General features: G+C 52.0%; 1 protein-coding gene across 1 annotated transcript; it reads right to left on the bottom strand.

The window, feature by feature from the left end:
• Window positions 1–1,505: 1,505 nt before the first annotated feature.
• LOC133342544 (dystroglycan 1-like) lies at window positions 1,506–23,724 on the bottom strand. Its single transcript, XM_061551719.1, has 3 exons — window positions 23,620–23,724; window positions 6,600–7,076; window positions 1,506–5,898 (listed from the first exon to the last, which is right to left on the bottom strand). The coding sequence occupies exons 1-3, from the start codon at window positions 23,686–23,688 to the stop codon at window positions 3,688–3,690; spliced, it is 2,757 nt and encodes a 918-aa protein (XP_061407703.1). The 5' UTR covers window positions 23,689–23,724; the 3' UTR covers window positions 1,506–3,687.

Genomic DNA, 23,724 nt, shown 5'->3' with positions numbered 1-23,724 from the left:
GCCGTGCATCTCGAAGTCGTCGCGGTAACCTCGTGGTGTCACCACGGTATGCAGCCAACCGCGCTAATCGGAGGTGAGGGTCTCAGGCTCTCGGCCTGGAGAGTTCATGCCTTACCTAATTGTGGAACCATCAACCTCCACACAATCGCCATGTTATGCACTCTTACACCACGTGACAATTTAACTTGCTTGGCTGTGTCAGGTGGTGGAGGGGTTTCACTACAAACATTTGGCCAGATCATTGTGGCCTAAGCCAGAATTCTATTCTGGATTGTGATATTGGCTGCGAAACACCACGTGTTGAGTAGATGAAGCCTGTTTTGTATGACTGCTGCCTTGTTCACTGGGCACAGAGCTGGTAACGCTAGATCATACGGACAGATGCTGGTTTGCAAGCGCCTGGCTTCTTGCTCTGACGAAAAAATCAATAACGCAATCATAGCACACGCATCACAAGCTTTCACGAGTTGCCACCTTTCTCCGTGCCTCCCTCCACCTGAGGGCACCGCCGCGTCTCTCGGTGGCCCCCGAGCGTACCGTTGAACCCCCGCAGCCTGGCGACGCCGGAGATGGAAATTGCGATCGTTAACGCGCCCCTGGATATCGAATTCATCAGCTCCGGCTGCTTGCCGCTCGTGCGCTGCCTAATGATGACCGCACGCTGCCTAACGATGACCACGCATTGCCACGTCCGGATGCGTCCCGACGCCAGCCGATTTCGGCGGCGGCGTCTCCAAGGGGTGGTGGTTCGTGCATCCCAACAGCTTGTGGACCTCGACGTCACCTCGCCATTTCCCTACGCTCCATAAACATCTCTTCAAAGTGGCAACGTGTAACATTACACACCAACGACTGCACAAACTCGAGACTGTTTACGAGAGAGGATTTCATTGCACAGCCTTGGCCTCTTCAGGACTCCAGACACGTGGCTAAAAAACACAACTGGTATTGGTGAAACATCACAATGGTGAAAAATTACCTGAAAATTACTCAAATAGGATCATACACAGCATCAACACCCCCTACTGAGGAAACCTGGCAGAGCCCTCCTGAAAGAGAGTCATGAGACTTGGCGAGGCTTTCCTGGGTGACCATGTGGATGATAATATTTATTAAGGAGCCACGAGATGATACGTGATGGACAATGTCTCCGGAACCTCCGGTGGTGGGATGCAGCGACCGCCCCCCCCCCCCCCACCTCGACCACCTGCACGCCGGCACCGTGGGCCCGGCAAACCCGATCCAGGCCGTCGGGTTGCCACCCTCCTTTCAACTGCAGACCAAACCCAGAGACGTCTCTCGGTGAGCCGAGGTCTTTAAACCCTGGACAGCGAACAGTTTGACAGAATACTGAGAGATGTCGAGCAAATCAATCCACGCCACCCAAACCAAGATGCCAATGTCTAGACAGGTGGCAACCCAAACTAGACAGCCGCTGTATAACGGGACAGTATTCATTGCAAGGTTCACACTCCGTTCACGATATTAAAACGACAATACGCAGCTTTTAAATAAATGTGTTTTTTATATGAAAAAAGAGGAAAGATCTACCAAACCAAGAATGAGGTGCAGAAAGTAAAATATCCACAGCCATTGCAGAACAAGCTGGAAGTGAAGCCGTGAGCGTAGTTAATAAAAAGGTTCAGTGGCGCAGCCCGTCCTGGTGCCGGCTGCCAAAACGGGGCGGCCGCAGCAGCCCGCGGCAAACGCAGCGCGCGCACCGATACACGCGCCGTACCGACAGCACAACCACCGCGTCACGCGCTCACGACCACGACGTTAACCACCGTGTGGTTAGTTTGTTGTCCTTCCCCCGCACCTCCGATTAGCAAGGTTGGCTACGTACGGTGCAAAAGAAGTTCAACGTACATACATAACCAGGAAACCACTACGGTCAAATGTAGTTCATTCAACGCTGGTAAAAATGTACATTTCTCTATCAAGCGTTAGGTAGAAAAATGTGTTTTTTACCAACATTTTAATGTTGGCAAAAAAAATCTTAGTAGTACCGTTTGTATGCAAAACATTAATTTTGGCAAATATATATGAAGAGTTAGATGCCGTAAGACCACAAACGTTAGTACTGTGAACACAACTTGGACTGCACACCCCTCTGCTCCTCCTGGCAACATGACAAAGCCACGCGTGGAGATGCACCGACTGGGAACGCGAACCGCCCCGTCCCCTGGTCCAGCCGCCGCGAGTGGCTCTCACGGGGAGGGCTTCAACGCGCGGGTCGACACCCCCCCCCCCCCCCCCCATGGTCACGTGGTGTTTGTTCATTCGCGGTATGAATGACACCGAGCGCCAACACTTGCGTTTTACTTTTTGAGTTTCAAATTTGTGAGTGTTTTCATGTTTTTATTATAATTATTTTGCAATTGTTACAGTAGTTAATTTTTAACCACCGCAGCACCCACGTTAGTGGCAGTGCCAGGCGTGTGCAGTGTTAAGAGTACAGTATTGCAAACAATTCTACATTTGCAGATAATTTACAAGTTTGCTTGATCTGCTGTTAATGCAGGAATCCCGCATTTAGAGGTTTCGAGCTCACTGGGACCCTCCTGCAGTAATCAAGTCGACTGCGGCGGTGTTGTTCCGCGATCCGTGCCACCGCAACATACGGTCAGTGTTTGTCGCTCGCCAGGAGGATCCTGGGCATTAAGGAATTCAAATTAAAATTCCCTGCGCCGGCAAAGGCCAGCCCCCCTCCATGGTCCCTCTCCCAAGCACCGACACTACCAGCGCAACCTCGAATGGAAACACATTTACATTATAAAAAATACTACAAAATATCCAAACACGGTTGTAAAAGCTTTTCAAAACTATTGACAAAATCCCTTATTGAGCTACTGCACATAAAGTACACTTCGTCATTAAAATCAAGAACCGCCACCCATTACGTACCACATGCCTTATGTGCATAGACCTGATCATCTGTAGTATTAGCTGCTATACCATGTGACTGAAGAACGAGAAGTTAATCGTGGACACTTTGGTAAGTCAAGGACAGCGTAGTGCTGTGCGTATCAATGCGAGTACCACCGTGCACTGGACCGGGTGGATTTGTGTCTCCGAAACGTTACGGCCGTCGGCTCCCGCACACAGCTGTCACTAGCAACTGCGTGGGACGTCAATTACAGTAATTAAATTGCTTTCGTCAATTAGTGTTTTAACAAAATCACAGGAGAACGCAATGTTTTCATTACTACAGCAGTGTGGCGCCGCTGCCTCTGCTACAGCAGCAGCGGCAGCGTGGTGTCGTGACAAGAGCGGAGAGGCGGTCAGAGCCCAAGCCGTCGCACTACACGTACTGGAGTTAATTAAACTTGGTTGTAAGCCTGCTGTACGGGAATGATCGATACCCCTAGATTAATCGCACAAAATCAACAAGGGTTACTAATTTATCTTATTGACAAAATCCATCACTACAGCCCTAGAGCGTTTTTGAAATAATGCCACAAAAGTAATGATACCAATGCGGAAATTATATGGGCAGTGGATACGCTTGCACAGCTACCGCACGTACAGCCGTAACAGAAAACAAGAGAGCGAGTCGAGCTGGAATCTTTAAACACTGTACAAACGTGGTTCCCTTCGCGCGGTGGGTTGGCGAGACTCCGAAGCGGGAGGAGGAGATTGATACGCACGGCGCCGAGTGTCCCGGACAGTCCCTGGGCCACGGCGTTAGGGGGGCACGTAGGTGGGCAGCGACTTGACGGGGTGGACGCTCTTGGGGTGGCACCTGCGGCTCTCCTCCACGCTGGCGAAGGGCGGGGGGGGCTGGTACGGGGGCACGCTGCTCCCGCCACCGTCGTCCCGCAGAGGGCGCAGCTCCTCGGGCAGTCCCCCGGGGAACGTCTGGCCCGAATACTCGGGGGGCGAGAGCGGGGCGCGCTCCTCCGTGAGGATGAGCGGCATGCTGGAGGACGGCGCGGGCTTCGCCTCGTCCAGTTCGTCCGCGAAGATGATGGGGACGCCCTTCTTGATGAACGTCGTGTGCTCCTCCAGGGACATCTTGCCCCGGCGCTTCCGGCGGTAGCAGACGAACGCGACGACGCCGGCGATCAGCAGCAGGAGGGCGACGGCCACGGCCGGGATGACGGTGTGGAGGTAAGCGTCGTCCTGGCTCGAGCTCCTGGGCTCGTTCTGCGTGGGGGGCTCGGTGGCGCGCGCCACCGCGGGCTCCCACGGCGCCGTCGACAGGAAGTTCGCCCCCCGGCAGCCGTCGGTTCCCTTTATTCCGACCGCCACCGCCTCGAACTCGGGCAGCATGGCGGCGCGGAACTCGTCGCGCGGCCTGCCGTCTCCCGCGTGCATCTTGCCGTACAGCTGTCGCACTTCCGCGAGGGGGCACGGCTCCGCGGGGAGGGAGCCGTTGCTCCACGTCACGACGAGCGAGCCGTGGCGGAGCCCCTCCAGGGTCAGCACGCTGGCATTCTTCTCGCCGAACGCCTGAGCCAGCTTCTTCATCAGCTTCACCTTCAGAAAGAGGCTCTTGGACACCGCGTCGTAGTCGTTGGCGAACGTCGCTTCGAATTTCACGCTCGATTTGCCGCCGTTGGGTTTGTCACGAACCACGATTTCGAAAGCGTCGGAGACGAACTTGCCGCCTTTGTCGGTGGCGGTCAAAAAGAACTCGTGTTTGGCGATCTCGTCGTCCGGCGGGAGCCCGAATAGCACCCGGCTGGCGCTGTTGAGCTGCACCCACGCCGAGTGGTCCACGTGGGAGGACAGAGACAGCTTCAGCTTGTCGGTGGGGCCGTCTTCCGCGTCGTAGAACGTGTCCACCGGGATCTTGTACTCGAAGTAGGTTCCCGCGTTCACATCCAGGCGGTCCACCGGGTTCTGCAGGTAAGGGACCTGGTTGGCCGCGGGCCTCGGCGCGGCCTCGTCGGGCTTCTGCACGCGGGGCCTCTTGGAGCGCGGCGGCTTGCGCGTGGCGGCGGCGGCCGCGGTGGCCGCGGTGGTGGTGGCGCGCCGAGCGGAAGGGGCCGTGGCGGCCTCCGTCTTCCGGGAGACGTCGGGGACGGCGGGAGGGGCGGGCAGGAGCGTGGGCTCCGCGGTGCCGGGCAGTGTGGCCGTGGGCTTCACGGGGAGCGGTGCCGTGGCCGCGCCGCCCGCGGCGAAGCGGTCCGGCCAGGCGGTTCGAGTCGTCGGCAGCGGGGAGTGCGACGGCTGGGAGGGCACGACCCGCGCGGGCGGCTCCTCGGGCTGGGGGTGCCGGGTGGGGGGGGCGCTCGTCATCACCGGCGTGGGCGTCACGTGCGGCGCACCGCGCCGCACGCGCTTCCCCGCGGGCGGCTTCTGGTTGGCGACGTACCAGCCGAGCACCGGGAATCCCAGCGCCGTCGCCATGGCGCCCTCCTTGGCCGGCTTCTCCACGGCCACCAAGCTGGGCACCGAGGCCTCGCCGAGGCCGCAGCCCAGCAGCCAGGACAGCGTGGCGCCGTTCTCCACCATCTTCTTGGCGTTACCCGGCCCCGCCACGAAGGCCGACATGTCGAACAGCTTGTTGTTCCGCACGGGCAGCAGCCTCATGTCGTGCATCGCGACGCCCGAGAAGGCGGTCATCCCGTCGAGAAGCTGCGTGCGCCGCGCGAGCGCCAGCTTGTCGACGTCGGCGTCGATCACCACCGTGAGCACCGTGTGGGGCTGGCCCGGCTCGCACGCCGCCGCCGGCGCGATCGAGTTGGAGAAGGCCGCGGGGGGTCTGGCGCCGGCGGAGCTCTCCTCGGGCAGGACGGCGATGGAGAACACCTGGCCGGGGCTCGCGTCGTGGCCGATGGAGATGTGGTAGACGCCAGTGTCGGCTTCCAGGGGGTGGCCCAGCAGACGGCCGGCCCGGGGGTCCCAGTGCAGCCACCGCGGCAACGCGTCACTCCCCACCTGGTAGACCTGCGAGCAACGGAGACAAACATCACCCGTGTAGCCTTAATGGACTGTTGGGGCAAGTGCGGTAAGCGAGTAGCACCTACGAAGGCCAACATGACACACGAAGGGGTGGGTGGTCAACACCATGCCCGGCCGCCTTTGTTTCCCCAGTGGTGATGTTTACACACTACACCAGGTACCCATTTGAGGATGAGTCGACCTAGAGGACGCCCAGGACCAGTGAAGATAATCCCCACTGGCGTTGGAATGTTGGCCGTGAGCGGGAATCTAACTCGGGGCGCCGAGTTCATAGCACGGCGCGCTAACCGGGACGCCGCCATTCCCCACACACAAGGACAAAACAAGCACTCGCGCACACACACGCATCGTTCTTCTGAGCCATCCAACTTGTATTGATTGACTGCCCAAAAAACTCCGAGTCTAATATGATTGAGGGGGTGCGGAGTTGTGTGGATTGGGCTGCAGTGTGCCACGCATACAGAGCGAGCAATGCACTGCACCTTGCTCTCGAGCAATTCAATCTCCATGCTGTACAGAGAGCGGTACACGCACACGACACACGATCTGCAGAAATCCGAAATGCGCAATTCTCACAGCCACGACACGATACAAGCGGAGGAATCGATTTGACTTATGAACCGTTGCGTTATTAGCCTGACTGCCACGCTCCACCGGTCACCACCGTTAAGTTATTCAGCACGAACCATTAACCGCTGCCCACGCTCGCGTGAGCAACGTCCCACCGCCGCCCCCGCGCCGCGCGCACCTGGACGGACGCAGTTGCCCTCGAGCAGCGCGGGGAGATGGAGCTCAAAGCCCTGGCCGGCGCTCGTGCTCAGGTCGGGCACGGCCCCCGCCACGTCCCCCGGCCCCCCCGGCCCCCCCGGCCCCCCCGGCTCCGCGCGAGGCAGCGGCTCCTGGCTCTGCCACTCCGGCCTCCAGTCGAGGGCCCGCAGGCTCGGCTCGGGGAACGAGTCGGGCCCGGCGCGAGCGAGGAGGAGCTCGCCGGACCGGCTCGGCTCCTCCGCGTTCCCGGTGCCGGCGCCGGCCTCATCGAGGCCGAGCGCGACGAGCGCGACGAGCAAGGCGAGCGGACGGGCCATGGCCCTGTGCGTGACGGACACGGCCCGAGGGCGGCTGTCCCCCACGCCGTCGCACCTCGGAGGCAACCGACGTAGATTCTGAAATGGAGAGGAGGGCGCGCACAATAGCACAACATCAGAATTGGCCGTAACATGTTTAAATAAAACTACAAACGTTTTCTAACTTGCCCATTGAGGGACGCACTTTCGCCGTGCTCTTCTGTGGAATTGGTGTTTGTCTTGCGATTGTGAAACCTGTATTTTAATTCTGAGGGCTGGAATGCAACCAACATATGTGACAGCCATTGGTGATTGGGCCGAGATAATTAGCGGAGTTGAGAACGAGGATTAATCGTGGGCGGCTGAACCAAGATTCAAACCCAGGTCCTCAGCGGCACCAGCTCAGTTCTCTATCCTTTGAACCACCTGGACACGTCTTTTGTCCTGCAGATGCCTCTGGGGTGCCTGTGCTGCTGAGGAATATGCCGATACTCATTTATAACATGGACTGCCCCACACTCATCACACGTGGAGGGACGATGGGCGCACTGCCACAGCCCGGGCAAGCACTCTGTATCAGAACAAAACCTCCGTCATATGGGTGGAGATGATCAGGCAAAAAGACAAAGATCCCTCGTATAGCCTTAAAATTATGTTGTGGAAAGTGCTATTTGCGTGCACCTATGAAGGCTGGCACAGCACGCAAAGGGATGGGTGAGCAGTGCCACGCCCAGCCGCCTTTGTCTCCCGAGAGGCCCAGTACCACCGGTTCAGGTAGTCGACACTGGTGTTGGCCATGAGCGGTAATCAAACTCTGGACGCGGATTCGTAGTGCAGCACGCTAACACACGTACACACGTGAATCGGGTCTCTGTGTTCAATCGGGACAGGGCTTTGTGTACCATTAACCCAGGTGTTAACAATTAATCAGGTGTAACAATGCACACAAGCATGCTGTTGAGAAGTGAAAAATAATTAACCATTGTTGCTGGAGGGTTTCCAAGGCAATTGGTTTAGCATTTAGCTGCGCTCAGCAGCACGCTCGGCTCTCCACTGCGCAGGAATTCCATGTGGCCTCGGAGAGGTTCTGCGTCCGCTGCAGCTGCACAGCCGCGGCACAGCCTCCCGAGCCGCACCGCGTGAGCTGCGCTTTCCCCCGTGTGCGGTGGGAGGAGGAACGACATCAGCCACGGCTTCCAGCAACAGCCGCTCCACTAACCACATCGCTAGCAGCACCACTCACCGCATCGCTGGCAGCACCACTCACCGCATCGCTAGCAGCACCAATAACAGCACTCCTAACCGCATTACTATCCCCACCACGAACCACATCATTGACTGCACTGCTAACAGCACCACTACATGAAATTGACTGGGCGAGGCTGGTGGAGACTGCAGTAGGCTCCCACACACGACCACGACTCTCACTCACGGAGCGAACCCGCGAGCCTGTTCAGCTCCAGTAATTAACCTGTGTGTGATGCACTGAGTCACGCCAGCCGATTCCTAACCCTCCGAGTGGGTGGATGGCACGCGAATGTTAATCATCACTGAGCGCGGTATTCAGAACAGCCTGGAATCGAGTCAAAACTCGTTTCCGAGAGGGTGGTTCTGGTAACATTAAGTGTAAAAAAGTGGGCGACAGGTTGGTGCATTGGTGATACCCGTGCCTCACAACAAGAAGTGCCTGGGTTCGATTCCCGAAAAAAACACACATTTAAACTGGTATTGACCAAACATCCCAATGCTGAAAATGTACCTGCAAATTACTCGATTGAGTTATCACATAGCAGAAACGTGGCAGCACCATTCGGAATAAGAGTGTAGAGACAGCGAGGCTTTCCTGGGTAAACAAGCAGAATAAAAAGAATGACCGAGTGACTCTCTTGTGCAGAACCTCCAGAACAACTCTCGTGACACGTATGCAGCTCTGCTAGCGAATGATTGGATCGTCTTCCTGATAGAAGTTAACGGAAACTCTTATGAATCCACAATCGCTTCATCCAGTCACAGCCATCTCTCCATCTTTAGGTGTTGCCGGCCACCTAATCAGAAAAAACACCGAATCACTTCAATTATCTAAACCACAAAAACCACCAAACCCTCCTCAAACATTAAAATCACCAAAATTCACCAAAACCACCCGAACCACCAAACCCACCTGTAACCTCACAGTAACCTTCCACCCAGCTGAGAGCCCCGTCGCCGTCACTCACGCTAACCTTTACGCCCATGTGAACCATGGCCCCAATTACAACAACAGCGATGGCGCGCTCGCTGAAGGAGCGATCACGCCGGAGGACGGAGGAGTCACAGGGACGCGTGGCAAGACGCTCGCTCGGCAATTCACGATCTGTAAGATTTTGCAATGGAATTGTTTGAACAACGAAACAATAAGGGTAATCATTCAACGTGCCAGTCGATCGCCGTTCCGGTGACGCTTGCCGTTCGATGGCAGGACGAGGGAATGAAGCGGTAGACAGAACCGCGTCACGTGATCATTTGCCACGTATTACTTCCCACATTTTGCGTCATTTAAAATCCCGCTCATGCGTTTTCGCGGTCGTTTTCACGCGCGTTAACTTGCAAGGCATTCACTGACAATATCTATTAGCAGCGCGATACACAGACGATTTGGTTTCTAAACCACGACCCTGGATGCTTCAATTACCGACGCATCAATTCACATCAACTCATTTGTGGGGCAAGCTTTGAAACGCGACTCCTCCCGGGACGCTTTGGGAGAACCGGGGGAGTTCCTGCAGGAGGATCCGGATGATCGATGGGAACAACTGCACAGACGGGGCGCAGGGATGCTCCCTCTACACGTGCCTCGTATTGAAAGCGACTCCTCTCTTGACAAAATGTAATCATTTGCGTGATTGCGGAGACTACAAATAACAAAACAACTAAGCAGACCATACGCCTCCTTCACATAGCTGTCGCTCCACATAATTGTGTAATAAACTAAGACATTTCGATCGGAGGTTTTTGTTTATTTTATTTTTATTAATTTGAACATATTTATTTGTATTTTACCGAAAGACCCAAAGAATATGAATTCCTGCAGTCACGAAAGCTTTAAGCATAATTATATGCTTTATTTAACATTTGCCATCAGTCACATGGTCTTCTGGGAGTGCGTAACATCAGCAACACTAGTTCAACAATAGCAATGTCTCATTAGCAGAGTCAGGCTGTAGAAACAGGCATGACGTGTATTTTACTACCAATATTGTTATTGTGCCTGTTACCCAGGAAAGTATCACCAAGTCTCAAGACTCTTTCTGGAGGATCCTGCCAGGCTTTCACAGTGGGGGTGACATCTCTATGTATGTGTAATCCAAATGAGTAATTCTCAGGTAATTTTGCAGCATCGAGTGGGGAAACTGGAGGACACCCATGCAGAACAGAGGGGGAGAACATACAAACTCCACACAAAAAATGTCCGAGCTGGAATCGAACCCGGACGCTTCTTGCTGCGAGTGTTACCACCGCGTGACCGCCGCGCCGCCCTGCCACCCTCCGCGCTGGAGACAAACTGTTGCGCAACAGCGTGATACCTGCACGGGGCAACAGGGAGGACATTAATCGTTCCGCTCACTTATACGCGGAACTTCAGTTTTACTCGTACGAGAGGAGGACAATCGGAAGTGGCAATGTGGGCGGGACGCTCGTGACGACACCTCGACAGCTCGGCGCGCGAGGAAGCACCAGGGAGAGGCCTCGCACTCACGTTGACGTGCGGGGAGGGTGGCCCGGTCGCGGTCGTCAGCCACGGAGAAGCCTTGGGCCCAGCCCCCTCCCTCCCTCCCATGACCCTCCCATGATGCACGAGACTTTCCCAATGCCGAACCTGCACCGAGCAGGGCCAAACTCGTTCTCCGCACAGCAAGGAGGCCCGGGTTTGCAATCACCCCCCCCCCCCCCCGGCTCCAGGCCGGCGTTGCTGTAAAATCTGCGGAAATCCCCGAGGCATTCTGCACGAGCGCGTTGGTCCCCGCCGCACACCACGGACAAACGAGGGAGCCGTACCGAGCAACGAGGAATGATTTCCTTCACATTCAGTCAACTTGAATATGTAATCAATGCTGGGGCAATTCCATGCAGGTTTATCCCAAAGACCCGATGTTACTTACGGCAGTGAAGTCCATCAAAGAAGCACTAAAAATTCCTAAGCTGTTAACATCGTTGTTCGTAATGAACGCATCTCATAGTGGTTGAATATCTTGATTTACTCGATGAGGCTGCAAGACTCATGATAAACGATTGACAATGGAATAAACTTTTCACCTAAGCGGAGGCCAGCCGAACACTGCACATAAAAGAGAGAGGAGGGACGAGGACATGGTGGAGGAGACCCGGCAACTGCACTGACCTCACCGACAAAGACAAAGTGGCAGCCCCCCACACACCGCAGTGCGACCGCCGACCGTCCCAACAACGCCAACCGCTCCCGCGCAGCACCAACGCTCCCGCCGTCCAGGAACGGTGGATTCTAGGACAGCGCTCGCATCACCGGGGCCGGACACCACAACGAGATCACGGCGTCACATTCCCACGATCCCTGCCCCGTGCCCCCAGCGGGAGAGACGGTCTCGGCTCCCAGAGAGAGAGAGAGAGAGACAGTCTGCCGGGCCCAGTCAACCGGGCTGCTTCCTAAGCTCAGGAGGTCGGGTCGGTGCTGCCAGGTTCGTCGTTGCGCGTCCCCCTTCGTGCCGCTGGCCCCGGCGTGACCTCGGGGGCAGTGGGCCCCACGCTAATATGCTCCACGCTGCGAGCCACACTATGCGGCTCCCGCCCGCTCCCCTGGGAGAGATGAGTTTTCGTGGGAGGGCATCACTCCTTGTTTGCTCTGTCGATGCGCTGCAACTCGTGAAGTGAGCGGAGCTACCAACGCTTGGGAGGGCCGGGGACGGTTTTGCCCGAGCTGGGCGAGTCGTGCCGAGCGGCCACCGTGCAACAGGGAGGCCCATCCTGTCCAGGCCACCATTCGTGACCAACTGAGCAACATTTAATACAGAACAATAAAGTAATTGATAATGCGTAGCGCTCTTGAATGGCATCATTGTAATGCCAGTGGCAATTCCTCAGGTAACACAAGGTTTCACAATTTATCGCTTGACTTTTGCCACCAACTCTATTTGCTGTAGGAATGCCGCACGTGCTATAAATCTGACTTTTTATTGTCATCATCTCCTTTGCTTTTTTACTCAGTGCTGTTCCGAGTAACTGGCGTTGAGCCAGGTCTCCCTTCTTTACCCACAATCACTGCCATCTCATCTCAGTGGAAAATACCTGGGGAGAATTGCAGGAATGACGTTTTTTCAATGCCTGTAGCATTGGGGAATGTTAAAAAAAATAAAAAATGAACTGAAGCAGAGAAATGATTGTGAAGCGGGTCACCAAGTGTGTGTGTCTATTGCTGTATAAAAAGCTTCAGTGCAGAGAGACCTTCACAATCCAACAAAATGAATGACCCTCATGATTTCCAACCCACCCATTAACTTATAACATAACAACATATCATCGACTAACCATTCTATGTAATGGAACGTCAATGCATACAAAACACTTACTTGACTTGATATATATTGACTACACAGAGCCCATTATTTGGGGGTTTTAATGTGAAAAAACAAAAACCCTTCACCACAGTTTCAATCACACACCAGATTTGGCCGAAATAATTATACTCACTACTCCCTTCACACACGGACCTCAAGTTTACTGCAGCGAACCCCCGAGACCTGTGGCCTATTGCGAACAACACTTGAAACAAAACTGTGTTCCTTCACGAAGAGGACATTCAGGGTCGCCCGGCGTGTTCTGTAGAAGCCAGCCACTTGGCTTCTGCCACAGGATGCTGTCGAGCACCGCACCTATCACCCCGAGACAACAGAGTAAACTGAAATGTGAACCCGGTCCGAGTCTCTTTGCACACGGTCACGGACAGAAGGAGAGAGGCGTGAAGAGCCTTCGCTCACCCTACCCCCCTCTCTCGTTGGTGCTCACGTCCCGGCATGGCCGAATTGCAGCGGTGGAAATTCCCACTGTGATGGTGGACCTCGGTCTCTCCATGGGCATGGGTGCCGTTGGCTTCGCACAAAGGGGTACTACTCATTATATTCACCCTGCAATTAGGATGGACTCCTGTTGATCTATAACTGGAGTTTTGAATTTACAACATTCCAACTGTGATTAGGCCACCGTTCTATCACGGTGCCACCCAGCAGGGCACAATGTGATTAATTAGCTCTAGAGGCACCGTGTCGTCTCATCCACACCGTGCTTAGCCACCACGCGACAAGTCACAACACTTCTCTTTCTGCTTCTTCCCTCGCACTAATCCATTTTGGATTTCCTCCACCCATCGTCATCTCTTTCCCCAAGCTCGTACAATAATAACCTTGCTCAATGCAAGAGACGCTTTGACTCCATCACGACTGTTTGTTGCTGGTCGTTCGATGCTGTGGGCCTTGGCCCTGCGCTCAGCAACTGTAAAAAACAGTGGGGTCGCGATCCCCGGGGTCCCAACGTCAGTCAGGGGCCACGCGACGTCGCTGCCTCATCTCTATCCCCATCTCGTCTCACGACATGGGGATACCGTCGATGATTCGGAGGCTGTCCAAACATCCCCTTTCAAATCACAGGCAATTCCTGCATCTACAACTAAGTAAATGGGATCCTTTGACAGCTTAAAGAATGGGATTCTCTAACAGCCTAAGGATCGTCCAATATAATCCCTTCCATTGGAATGGAGACGCAAGAGTCATCAGTCGGATTACTGGGGAATATTTGACAGGGATCATCCCCATTGACTTCAATGTTGAATTCTTCATCTCAATTATTACACAAGCATAACACTTTAATGGTAATCCCAAGGATCCCCACCAGATGGCGAGCTAACCATGTGAGGATGCCATTCAAGCTAGCAGAGGAATTGCCCGAAAACAATAATCCCCCCGCAGGTTTTTTCCACGGTGGAATCGTGGGATTCCTGTCCTATTCCTGCACCGGCATCGCGCTATGAGCAGGCACAATGCCGCCTTAATCGCGAGTTGGTTGGTTCGTGATTACACGCCACGTGTACAATGCAACAGCAGACGTGGGGTTGCTTGCGTCCGGCAAGGCACGGCGACTTGGGTTTTCTATCTACTCAGAAAAGCCATCAAGACACTCTTGATAGAGGTATTGTGTATTATACTTAAAAAACTTCAACTCTAAGCAAATACACCTCAGAAAAGCCACTGACAAAGCCGATAAGCTCACAACCGCCACCCACCCAATAGGGATCGAATTACTTAATTTTGCACTACAGATTCAACGTGAACACTCGCGTTGCCACCTTTTCTACCGTTGACCAATCCCAGAAACGATTCTCAGTCAGCACGAGGTCTATTAAAACCTTGCTGCATACTGCTATTGAGTTCAACACAACACCGGTACCAGATCTCGCTACAAATCAATTCCTATCACCCGGACAGACACCAACTCCCAGACAGTCTGGTCCAACCCAGGCAGGTGGCCACCCTAGTGTAATCCCATCGTACTGTGACACGGAGGTGCGTACTACTCACGAGCGCATGCTTTCGTGAAGCTCCTTAAATGCGGAATAAGTTCCATTACCATCGAGCGGACCGTTGCAGTGTCTGTGAGCAATGGCCGGTGAGCAATGCATAAAGCCGCATAGCGACGGACACCCCCAGCGGGGCCGGCGCCGCGGGACCAGCGTGGGGCCCCATCGGCCATCTCCTCCTTAGCAGAGGCGACAATGAAAACCCAACGGGGTTTGAGCCACGTCCCCTTCTCCAAGAAGCCGCGGCCGTTCGCCGCACGAGTGGCATCGGTGCCGATACGGAACAGGTACAAACAGCAACTCGAATAGAAAGACAAAGGGCTGCTGCCTGGCAACCACATCCCGCTGAACATAACAAGCATTTGGGAGGCCCGGCTGCCAAGTAGAGAATTGCAATTTTGGAAATATTCTCAGATGAACGTCAATTAAGTGAAAAGACAATTAACAAGAAATACTTCCATGTAGAGAAGGCCGCTGGCCAAGTGCCGCGTGGAGCGTCACCGCATTCGCCGCCGGTACCGACGGGAACAGTGCAGCAGCGGCGGCAGCGGCGGCAGCGGCGGCGCCAGGCCACTCGCAACGGTGGCTCTCACCGGACGTTCGGACCCACGGCCGCGTAGACAACGACCTCCATGGTTCCATCCACCTCACTCTACTACTTCACTCGAACCTCCTCACGCACGCTCGGATTATCAAGGTGGCCCTGACTTAATTAGATTTCCAACAGTGCTGTAACCCCCTCTTGCCTGCCCCTTTCACAAAAACTCCTACAGCAGTCTGCTGCTGCTGTGTTTTCCAGTTGAACCCCCTTCACCGTACAGCTTCAATGATAATGAAAAAGCAACATTCCAATGTACTTAGAGAAGGACGTTTTTAATCAGTGCATTTTACCTGCCCCTACAAATATGGATCATTTGTAGTGTTTATTTATCACCTCTATGGCATCATTAACCAAAGTATGAATATACAAATTGGCATACATTGAAATTAATCTCTCTGTACATGCACAAATCAATGTGCGTATTGTGAACATAAGAATCAATGTGAAATATTGAAGTAATTAATGCTTACAGGGCCAGCAGCCATTATGAAATCATTTTACTGCAATTTACTTGTTTGTGTGAATGAGTTGAAGTCAATGGCTTTGTTTACTCGCTGCACTTAGCCAGCATTTCGTTAAAGCGAGCTCGCCTCTGCTGATGACACACCGAGTGTCAAAACCAGTCCAGAGTTTGCTCTTTGTTGAAGCAACACTGCCAAAATTGTGCACTGCCGGACGGATGTGTGGCTGACGAGATGTGTACAGAATACTTGTGTAGTTTACGTGCAGGGACAGCTATGGGACAGGAGGCGGATTGTCCTGATAGTTTAGTGTAGACGAGACCGGGATAGGGTCACCGACGCTGGCACCAGATGGCTCGTTCTGCTCACTCAGAGCCATCCACAGCAGCGGTGCAATTGGCTGTGGCAAGCGAGCACATACCTGGCTGTTGGACTCATTGTGAGAGGCTGCTCAGATTGCTGATTAAAATCATTGAGCAACCTATTGGTGTGGGCTAAAGCCTCAGTGGTTAAATAAGAAAATAATATCTTTAAGAAACACGAGTCTCCACATTTCCGCAGCGTGGGCACCTTTGGGTGCTGGCACACGTGTGTGCATCACAAGCACACTTCGTTCCTTGGGAAAATCTGTAAAATGAGTGGCACCTTCTGAATGTTAAAGGGAATTGACAGTTGGGTACAATTGGTATACTCGTCATTCTTATAGCGTAAGGCTATCACCACGAAGGAAGGCGCTATCGTGCACATAGTCTGCAGTATTTCCGCAGTAGGGGACGATGCTGCTATGTGTGATCCCCATTGAGATTTGCGGTGTAACTTTTAGAATTTGCCAAACTTGGACCGTGACGCTGCCACACGACCGGCTACTCTATTCAAATGACGTCACGGGATCTTTAACATCCACCGTAGATTAAACGGCGCACACTTTATGGTCAATACACCCCACAGAAATAACCAGGGCGGTCTGCCGGATTCAAACTCCAAACCTCTGCAACGGATGGCGAATGCGCTACCGAATAAGACTGGCCTCATCATGGAAATAGAGTTACCACCACCACCTTGCAAAATACGAGCAGTAACAACCACCGTGGATTTGAGCGTGGAGGCTCTGGGCCTTTGTCGTGGTCACGCGTCAGGAGGGACAAGAGGAGGTTACTGCGAACATAACCCAGGAGTGCACGCAGGGGGGGGGGGGGGGGTTCCAGAACTGAGAACCTTGAGCAGAGAAAGGGAGTCCGTAGCTGGGGATAATGCCTCGATTATGATGGTGAGAGAACAAATAGCGAAGGCTAAGCCTTGGTAAAGGACAGTTTCCTGTGAGGAAGAACTGTTCAGGCACTCTGCACTGAAAACTAAGTTTTGAGTTAATAAATACAAAGAGCAAACAGCGAGAGAATGCGAGCAGGAGGGCGAAATAGCAGCCATACATCTGAGTTGAGCAAAGGTGCAGCAGCAGGAAGCTGCAGGCACATGCGGGGGGAGAGGAGAGGCTTGCTGCAAGGGCGCAGGCCGAGAGCCCAACCTCAAGAGATTGCGCCTTGGTGTTGGAGGGACGCCGCACATTGCAAATAACGATAAAACTTAACCAGCACGCATTCCACTTTGCACGCTGTGTAACAGGAATGACGATCTAAATCCGGCAGTTTTTATTCCCTCAATATAACTGCGACACAAGTATTATCTCTGTACAGATTGACTGCGGTGTGGAAATTGTCCAGGATTTCTAAAATAAATTTGAAAATTCATATTCCTTGGGTCTTTTGGTAAAGTCACGTAGATAGGTTCAAAGAAAAGAACAAAAAACAACGACGTTTCGATCGCAACACAAGCGGTCGTTATCAGGAAAAGGGGGTTAGCTTCTAAAAGCAAACTGTTCATAAAGGTTTGAAATGGGCGTAGCTCAAATGTCAGCAGCCAATGTTAATGTAAGTGGTGGGCAGCGACCCCGACGTGTGATTAGTCGCTGCCCATTTCAAACCGTTATAAACAGTTTGCCTTTAGAAGCTAACCCCCTTTTCCTGGTGACGACCGCTTGTGTTGCGATCGAAACGTCGTAGTTTTTTGTTCTTTTCTGTTAACCTATCTACGTGACTTACCGAAAGACCCAAAGAATATGAATTCCTGCAGTCACGAGAGCTTTAAGTGAAGATTTAAATTTCAACAAATAATGAGAGAAGGGCTCTAAACACAGCACTGTAAATGTTACACACCCAAAGTCTATTTTACTGCCGTAAAAAATACTGAGTTGTGCCGTGTTTAATTATTGTCATCACACAGAGCAGTGGCTTTATACAAGCTCAATATGGGTGCCTCAGTCATATCAGTATGGCCACGTGTGTTGGCATTTGTATCCGATGGGTGCTTGAATCGTCAAGTGTCACAGGGAGAGCCACGTGGTGTCACAGGGAGAGCCACAGGGAGAGCCACGCCGTGTCACAGAGAGAGCCACGTGGTGTCACAGGGAGAGCCACGTGGTGTCACAGAGAGAGCCACGTGGTGTCACAGGGAGAGCCACGTGGTGTCACAGGGAGAGCCACGTGGTGTCACAGAGAGAGCCACGCCGTGTCACAGGGAGAGCCACGCCGTGTCACAGGGAGAGCCACGCCGTGTCACAGAGAGAGCCACGTGGTGTCACAGGGAGAGCCACGTGGTGTCACAGGGAGAGCCACGTGGTGTCACAGGGAGAGCCACGTGGTGTCACAGGGAGAGCCACGTGGTGTCACAGAGAGAGCCACGCGGTGTCACAGGGAGAGCCACGCGGTGTCACAGGGAGAGCCACGCCGTGTCACAGGGAGAGCCACGTGGTGTCACAGAGAGAGCCACGCGGTGTCACAGAGAGAGCCACGCCGTGTCACAGGGAGAGCCACTCGGTGTCACAGGGAGAGCCACGCGGTGTCACAGGAAGCCACGCGGTGCCACAGCCACGGCAGCTGTGGGACCAGTGAGAATGGTGCGAGTCTCAGTGAGAAGCCACGCAGACCCCTTGCTTCTCTGCCCAGGAAGCACGGCTTCTGTCAGCTGTTGTTATTATCACCACCACGCTTGTTCACCCAGGAAAGCCTAAACGAGTCTCCAGACTCATCTCCAGAATAATTTTCAGGAGGGTGCTGCCAAGTTTTCACAGTTGGGGAGGGATGTTGTGGTGTCATCTCAATTTAAGAATTTGCGTGTAATTTTCTACATTTTTGGTAAATTTTTAGCATGCTCTGAATACATAAATAAACAATACTTAACCCGAATCAACTCGCAAATTGGGCGTCATCTTTCCCCCTTACTCCCAAACAGGCCCCTTAATTACGTCTCTCAAGAAGCGTGTTATCACTGCCTACCTCTAACCACGGCTGCTGCTGTCGTGGCCGCCGCTGCCGCCGCTAAGTGCCGTCACCTTGCAGGAGAAGCAAGCATCGCTTATCGATTGAGAGGTCACGTGACTTCCACTTTGCCCCTCCAAGCAGCTCAAGTATTAAGTCCTGGAGACTATAAACCTGCAAATTCCTTTATAATTACAGTGCATGAATGTGTTTAGTTCCATCGTGATTACATGGCAATGCAACCTCATCCCAGTGTTTTGAACAAATGCTACTTAAGCCTTGGGGAAGATGAGGCTCCTTTTCTAGATCAGTGGCTTCATAGCTGGTTTCAAAAATTGTGAAGCTTGGGTTCCAGGCCACTGCCGCAGAAGAAAACAAATGTGATTTTCAGTGACATCTTTGGGCAAGCCAATGACATCACCGGATTTAATCACGTGTCCCCGGAGAGATGGTGACTGTAGTGCAATGCGAACAAAGCAGCCTCCCACAGAATCCTCTTTTTCACAAAAGAAATCGAGTCAACAAAATTACATCGGGGAAAGGCAAAATCATAAAGCTGCAGCGGAATAGTGATGAAGGCACACACAATGAATGGCAAAACATTCCACCGAGCACAAAGAAGCACAGCAAATTGACTGTAGCCATTAAGAAGCTTTGCAGTGAAGTGCTAGACGTGCCACAGAAGCAAGAGTCAAAGATATGCAATTCCACTCAGCTCTACAGAGTTTTATACTTGCCTAGCAGTGACACAGGACAAGTGGAGCACAGCAAAGAGAGACGCCTATGGTTGTGGGGTAAATTTAAACTCGGCGTAGACACAACGATATTCTTCGTGATCGATATGAATGGCACGGCAGAGATAAAGCAGCGTGCTTCCGTAGGGGTAGGACAGCCTTCTCATTTCACTGCCTGTGTCCTGGGGTTGCATTGAACAAGCAATCTGTGTGTGATCTGTCAAGAGTTGCACTGACGAATCTCAGCAGAATCCTCATCTCAACACTCAAATGAAGTGTGAACGATAATTATCAGAAGCAAGAGCACTCAAACTTTCCAAGCAAAAGTTAGGTTTAAATGGGATGGCTTTAATTGAGGACGTTAACACCAGGTTATTCTAGGTTTGTAGAGCAGTGTGGATGAATGAGATTTCCCTGAATCTGGAATCACATCTCAGAACCGTATGGGAGGGCGGCAAGGGTTTGCATCTGGTGTAACCAAAGAAGATCAACTTAATGGCAGATTTAGTCATGTCACTGTCATGATGGGTGTGATGTTGCATGCGTCTAGCTGTGGATAGTGAGGAGCACGATATTCGTGTCTGGAAACAGAACTTTGTTTAGCTTTAAGAGCAGCAGGATAAGGCAGTGGTGACACTCACGCCTCACCACAAGCTGCTCCTGGGTTCGATCCCGACTCCGGCACGTGACTGCATGGAGTTCGTATATTCTCTCCCTCTGTTCTGCATGGGTTTCCTCCAGAATCCTAGTTTCTTCTTATAGCTAAAGAAATCATGCAATACAACTGGTAATTGCTGAAAATGTACCTGCAAATTATTAATTTGGGATCACACACAGCAGCAGCAGCAGCATCATCAACCCTGACTAAAAACTTGGCAGGCCCGTCCTGAAAAAAAGTCTTGAGACTCGGCAAGGGTTTCCTGGCTGAACGAGTGTACATTTCATAAAACACTTCTCAGTGATCTTTTGTATACGTGTACCGAGTTTCAAGCGTGAACTGAGCCACATGCCCGGATATTTGCAGAATGTATAACTGTTGATGGTAGATACGCAGAACGTGCGAAGAGACACTGCGCCAGGGTGGAGGCTGGAGGAGGATTTGTGACTCAGCAGGGACACGCGTACGGGCTTTACGTCCATTTATCAGGAGTTTGAAATAAAGTGCTGTAGCACTTTAATAAAATGTAGTTGCAAACTTATTTGGACTTTAATTATTGTCGGAACAGGCTGGAATATAATCGCCAGCGCAGTAGCCGCTTAGAACAACCATAGTGCACGCAGCTCGCTTTGCGATTTAATGCCGCACTGTATTTAAACCATGCGCAGCGAACACAACTTCACTACGCCACACACACGGCAAAGGACATTGCTCGCCCGCCCGAGAGGCAGGGTTGGTGGATTGCGCAGAGATCAGAGCCGTGCCACGTTGCGAGACCTCGTGATGAGCAACATAAGGCAGAGTAGCAAGTAAGTTTGTGACCGACCTGTGCAGATTGCGCGTGGTCACGTGGGAACTTCATCGTGCAGAGTGTGCAAAACCTGCTGCCCTGTTACTGGAAGATGGAAATACTGTACACGCAGGAAATGCACTTCTTTACTGGCATTACCTTTTGTTAATTATGTAAAGAATGGGGTCTCTCCGCGCTCCCACACGGGACAATGCTCATCTGTAATGGGGGCCCTGAGCACATTTCTGTAGTGGAAACCATAGCAACCAGTCTCTCCATAGGACAACCACTGCTGACTCGCAACAAAGTGGTACTTATTTCATCAACCCAAAGGGATGTTAAACTAAGTTGATACCTGACTGGGCTTAGAAATAGAAAATCTGCTGTCCGTTGAGAGAGAAGACACAGTCTTGGGCAGAGAAGGGGAAGGTCTCTAGCCAGGACTAGCAAGGGGGCATGGAGTCAAAAGTTTGGTTGGCTGGGGGAAGGGAGTTCCAGACTAGAGGGCAGCAGAGGCGAAAGAGTGACCTCCCACTGAGCAAATGTTGACTGGGGACTTCAACAGAAAGCCTTGGTTGCTAGAGTGGAGAGTGCGTGGAGGGGAGTAGAGTGAGATGAGAGGGGAGAGGTCGCCAGGGTAGAGTCCGTGGAGAATCTCTGATAAAAGTTTTTAGGACTGCGGGAGACCTGTCTGTTAAACATACCACATCGTTGATTGCTATAATCATAAACCTAAAGTGGGTGAGCCCTTGCGATGGAACTTTGCTAGAGTTTTGTTGCGAATGAGGCATACAGAATCAGAATCACATGCAAGCCGGCATCCTCATGCACGCTCGTTGGATCTGTAGATGCCACAGCGGTGTTGTCACGAGTGACGTACCCTCTGCATGTTTACTGCAACTTGGTGACCTGCTTGCACAAAACAGCACACACAACTGTTGGGGGCAGTTGCTAGTCAGGGTGCTTCACAAGTAGCCATGCGTGTAGAGGATGCATTTCTGTTTAAAAAAAAAAATCAATGGGACACTTTTTTGGAGTAAACGGCACATTCCAACTAGTGTTCGACAAACACCAGCAATGGAAGCGACATTATTCCTCAGCGATGCGAATGTTTACCATCGCTTGTTGTTTATCAGGACATGCAGAAGCCTCAGCAGCAGCCGGTTTATAGCAGTGAGCCGTGTGAAAATGCCTTTGAGTGGTGCGGTGCCTGGCGCAGGACGCAATGACAGATGCAGCGCACGCAAAGACACTCGTGACCGACACCCTCGGAGAGCCGAATCGCCTGTTTACAAATTCCATCATCATATACAATTGCCTGGGGTTAAATAAATACTGTATCCCACTCTCCACCGAAATTGTGGTTTCGTATCTCATATCCTCTGCGAGCAAACTCGTATTCTTTACCACTTAAAATTCGTGTTAATTGTGTACAATTGTATGACGCATGTTGATCGGCTAACCAAGCTTATATTAGTCATGACTGCGAGTAGCTTTTATGTAACACCCCACGAATAATGGTTTTGCATCTTCTTGGTTCTTTCGGTAAAGTCACGTAGAAGGGAAATAATAAAATAATAAAAATAAAACATAATAAAATACAATTCTCACTTAGTGAGAATTGTATTTTATTATGTTTTATTCTCACTTAGTGAGAATTGTATTTTATTATGTTTAATTTAGATTATTTTATTATTTCCCTTCTACGTGACTTTACCGAAAGAACCAAGAAGATGAATCCCTGCAGTCACGAAAGCTTTAAATCGAACAATGGTTTTGCACTTTGCTTGGCATGCTATCATTTAGACTGTGGCCTGGGCGAGGCTGCTTGGCTTGTGGGTGATAATAATGTGTGATCAAGAATGGCACAATGCCAGCAACAAGATATGAAACTCGTCATCGAAGCCTATATTTATATCACGTGTGATGATTAATACAATATAATGATTTGTATCCAATCGCAGCGAAGCAATAATGCAGATGGTTGTGGGAGTTTATGTGCAGGAAGCCAGGGCATTGGTAGTGGATCATTTAAAAATGAATTGTGGTCTGGTGGTGGCAGGGTGGTGACAGCACAGTGTTAATGCTTGTGCCCAACAGCAAGAAGCGTCCGGGTTTGATTTCAGACTCGGGCAGCTTTCTGTGTGGAGTTTGTATTCTCTTCCCCTGTTGTTTACTCCAAGTTCTCCGGTTTCTTCCCGTAGCTAACAGAAACACAATGTAATTGGTGTTGACCAAACATCCCAATATAGCAGGATTGGCCTGAAAAGAGCATTGGCTTCAGTGTGGCTTTCCTGGGTAAATGAGCAATTATTATTTATAGTATTGCATTGGAAAATGCACTTACACTAGGTTTTTAGTTTTAATTCATCTTTAAACAGGATTTGTCTTCACGTTATGCATTTAAGTTCAAATGTAAAGAAACTCGTTTCAGGGGTTTCCTCCGTCACTCCAGTTTGCTCTTCTCTTCCCAAATAGAGAATAGCAAAACAATACGTGGCCGCACACCCGAGGCAGGATCCTCCTGGCGACGAGGCTCTTTGCTGAGGCGGCGACGCTCAAGAAGAAGAGAAGCATTCGGACGGCAGGGCTAGAAGACTGCTGTGATGGAGC

The sequence above is a fragment of the Lethenteron reissneri genome, chromosome 15 (assembly GCF_015708825.2).
Source record: "Lethenteron reissneri isolate LAM-NWPU_2019-01 chromosome 15, ASM1570882v1, whole genome shotgun sequence".
Lineage (NCBI taxonomy): Eukaryota > Metazoa > Chordata > Hyperoartia > Petromyzontiformes > Petromyzontidae > Lethenteron > Lethenteron reissneri.
The sequence above is the reverse complement of the archived record's forward strand: the minus strand, read 5'-3'. Positions and strand labels throughout refer to the sequence as shown.

What these genes read in the sequence shown, in the direction of transcription:
- LOC133342544 (XM_061551719.1), bottom strand. Translation starts at nt 23,688, where the DNA reads ATGCTTCTCTTCTTCTTGAGCGTCGCCGCCTCAGCAAAGAGCCTCGTC. An exon ending in CCAGGAGGATCCTGCCTCGG is followed by an intron (nt 7,077 to 23,619) that starts GTGTGCGGCCAC and finishes TCTCCATTTCAG; the next exon opens with AATCTACGTCGGTTGCCTCC. An exon ending in AGCGTGGGCAGCGGTTAATG is followed by an intron (nt 5,899 to 6,599) that starts GTTCGTGCTGAA and finishes CGTTGCTCGCAG; the next exon opens with GTCTACCAGGTGGGGAGTGA.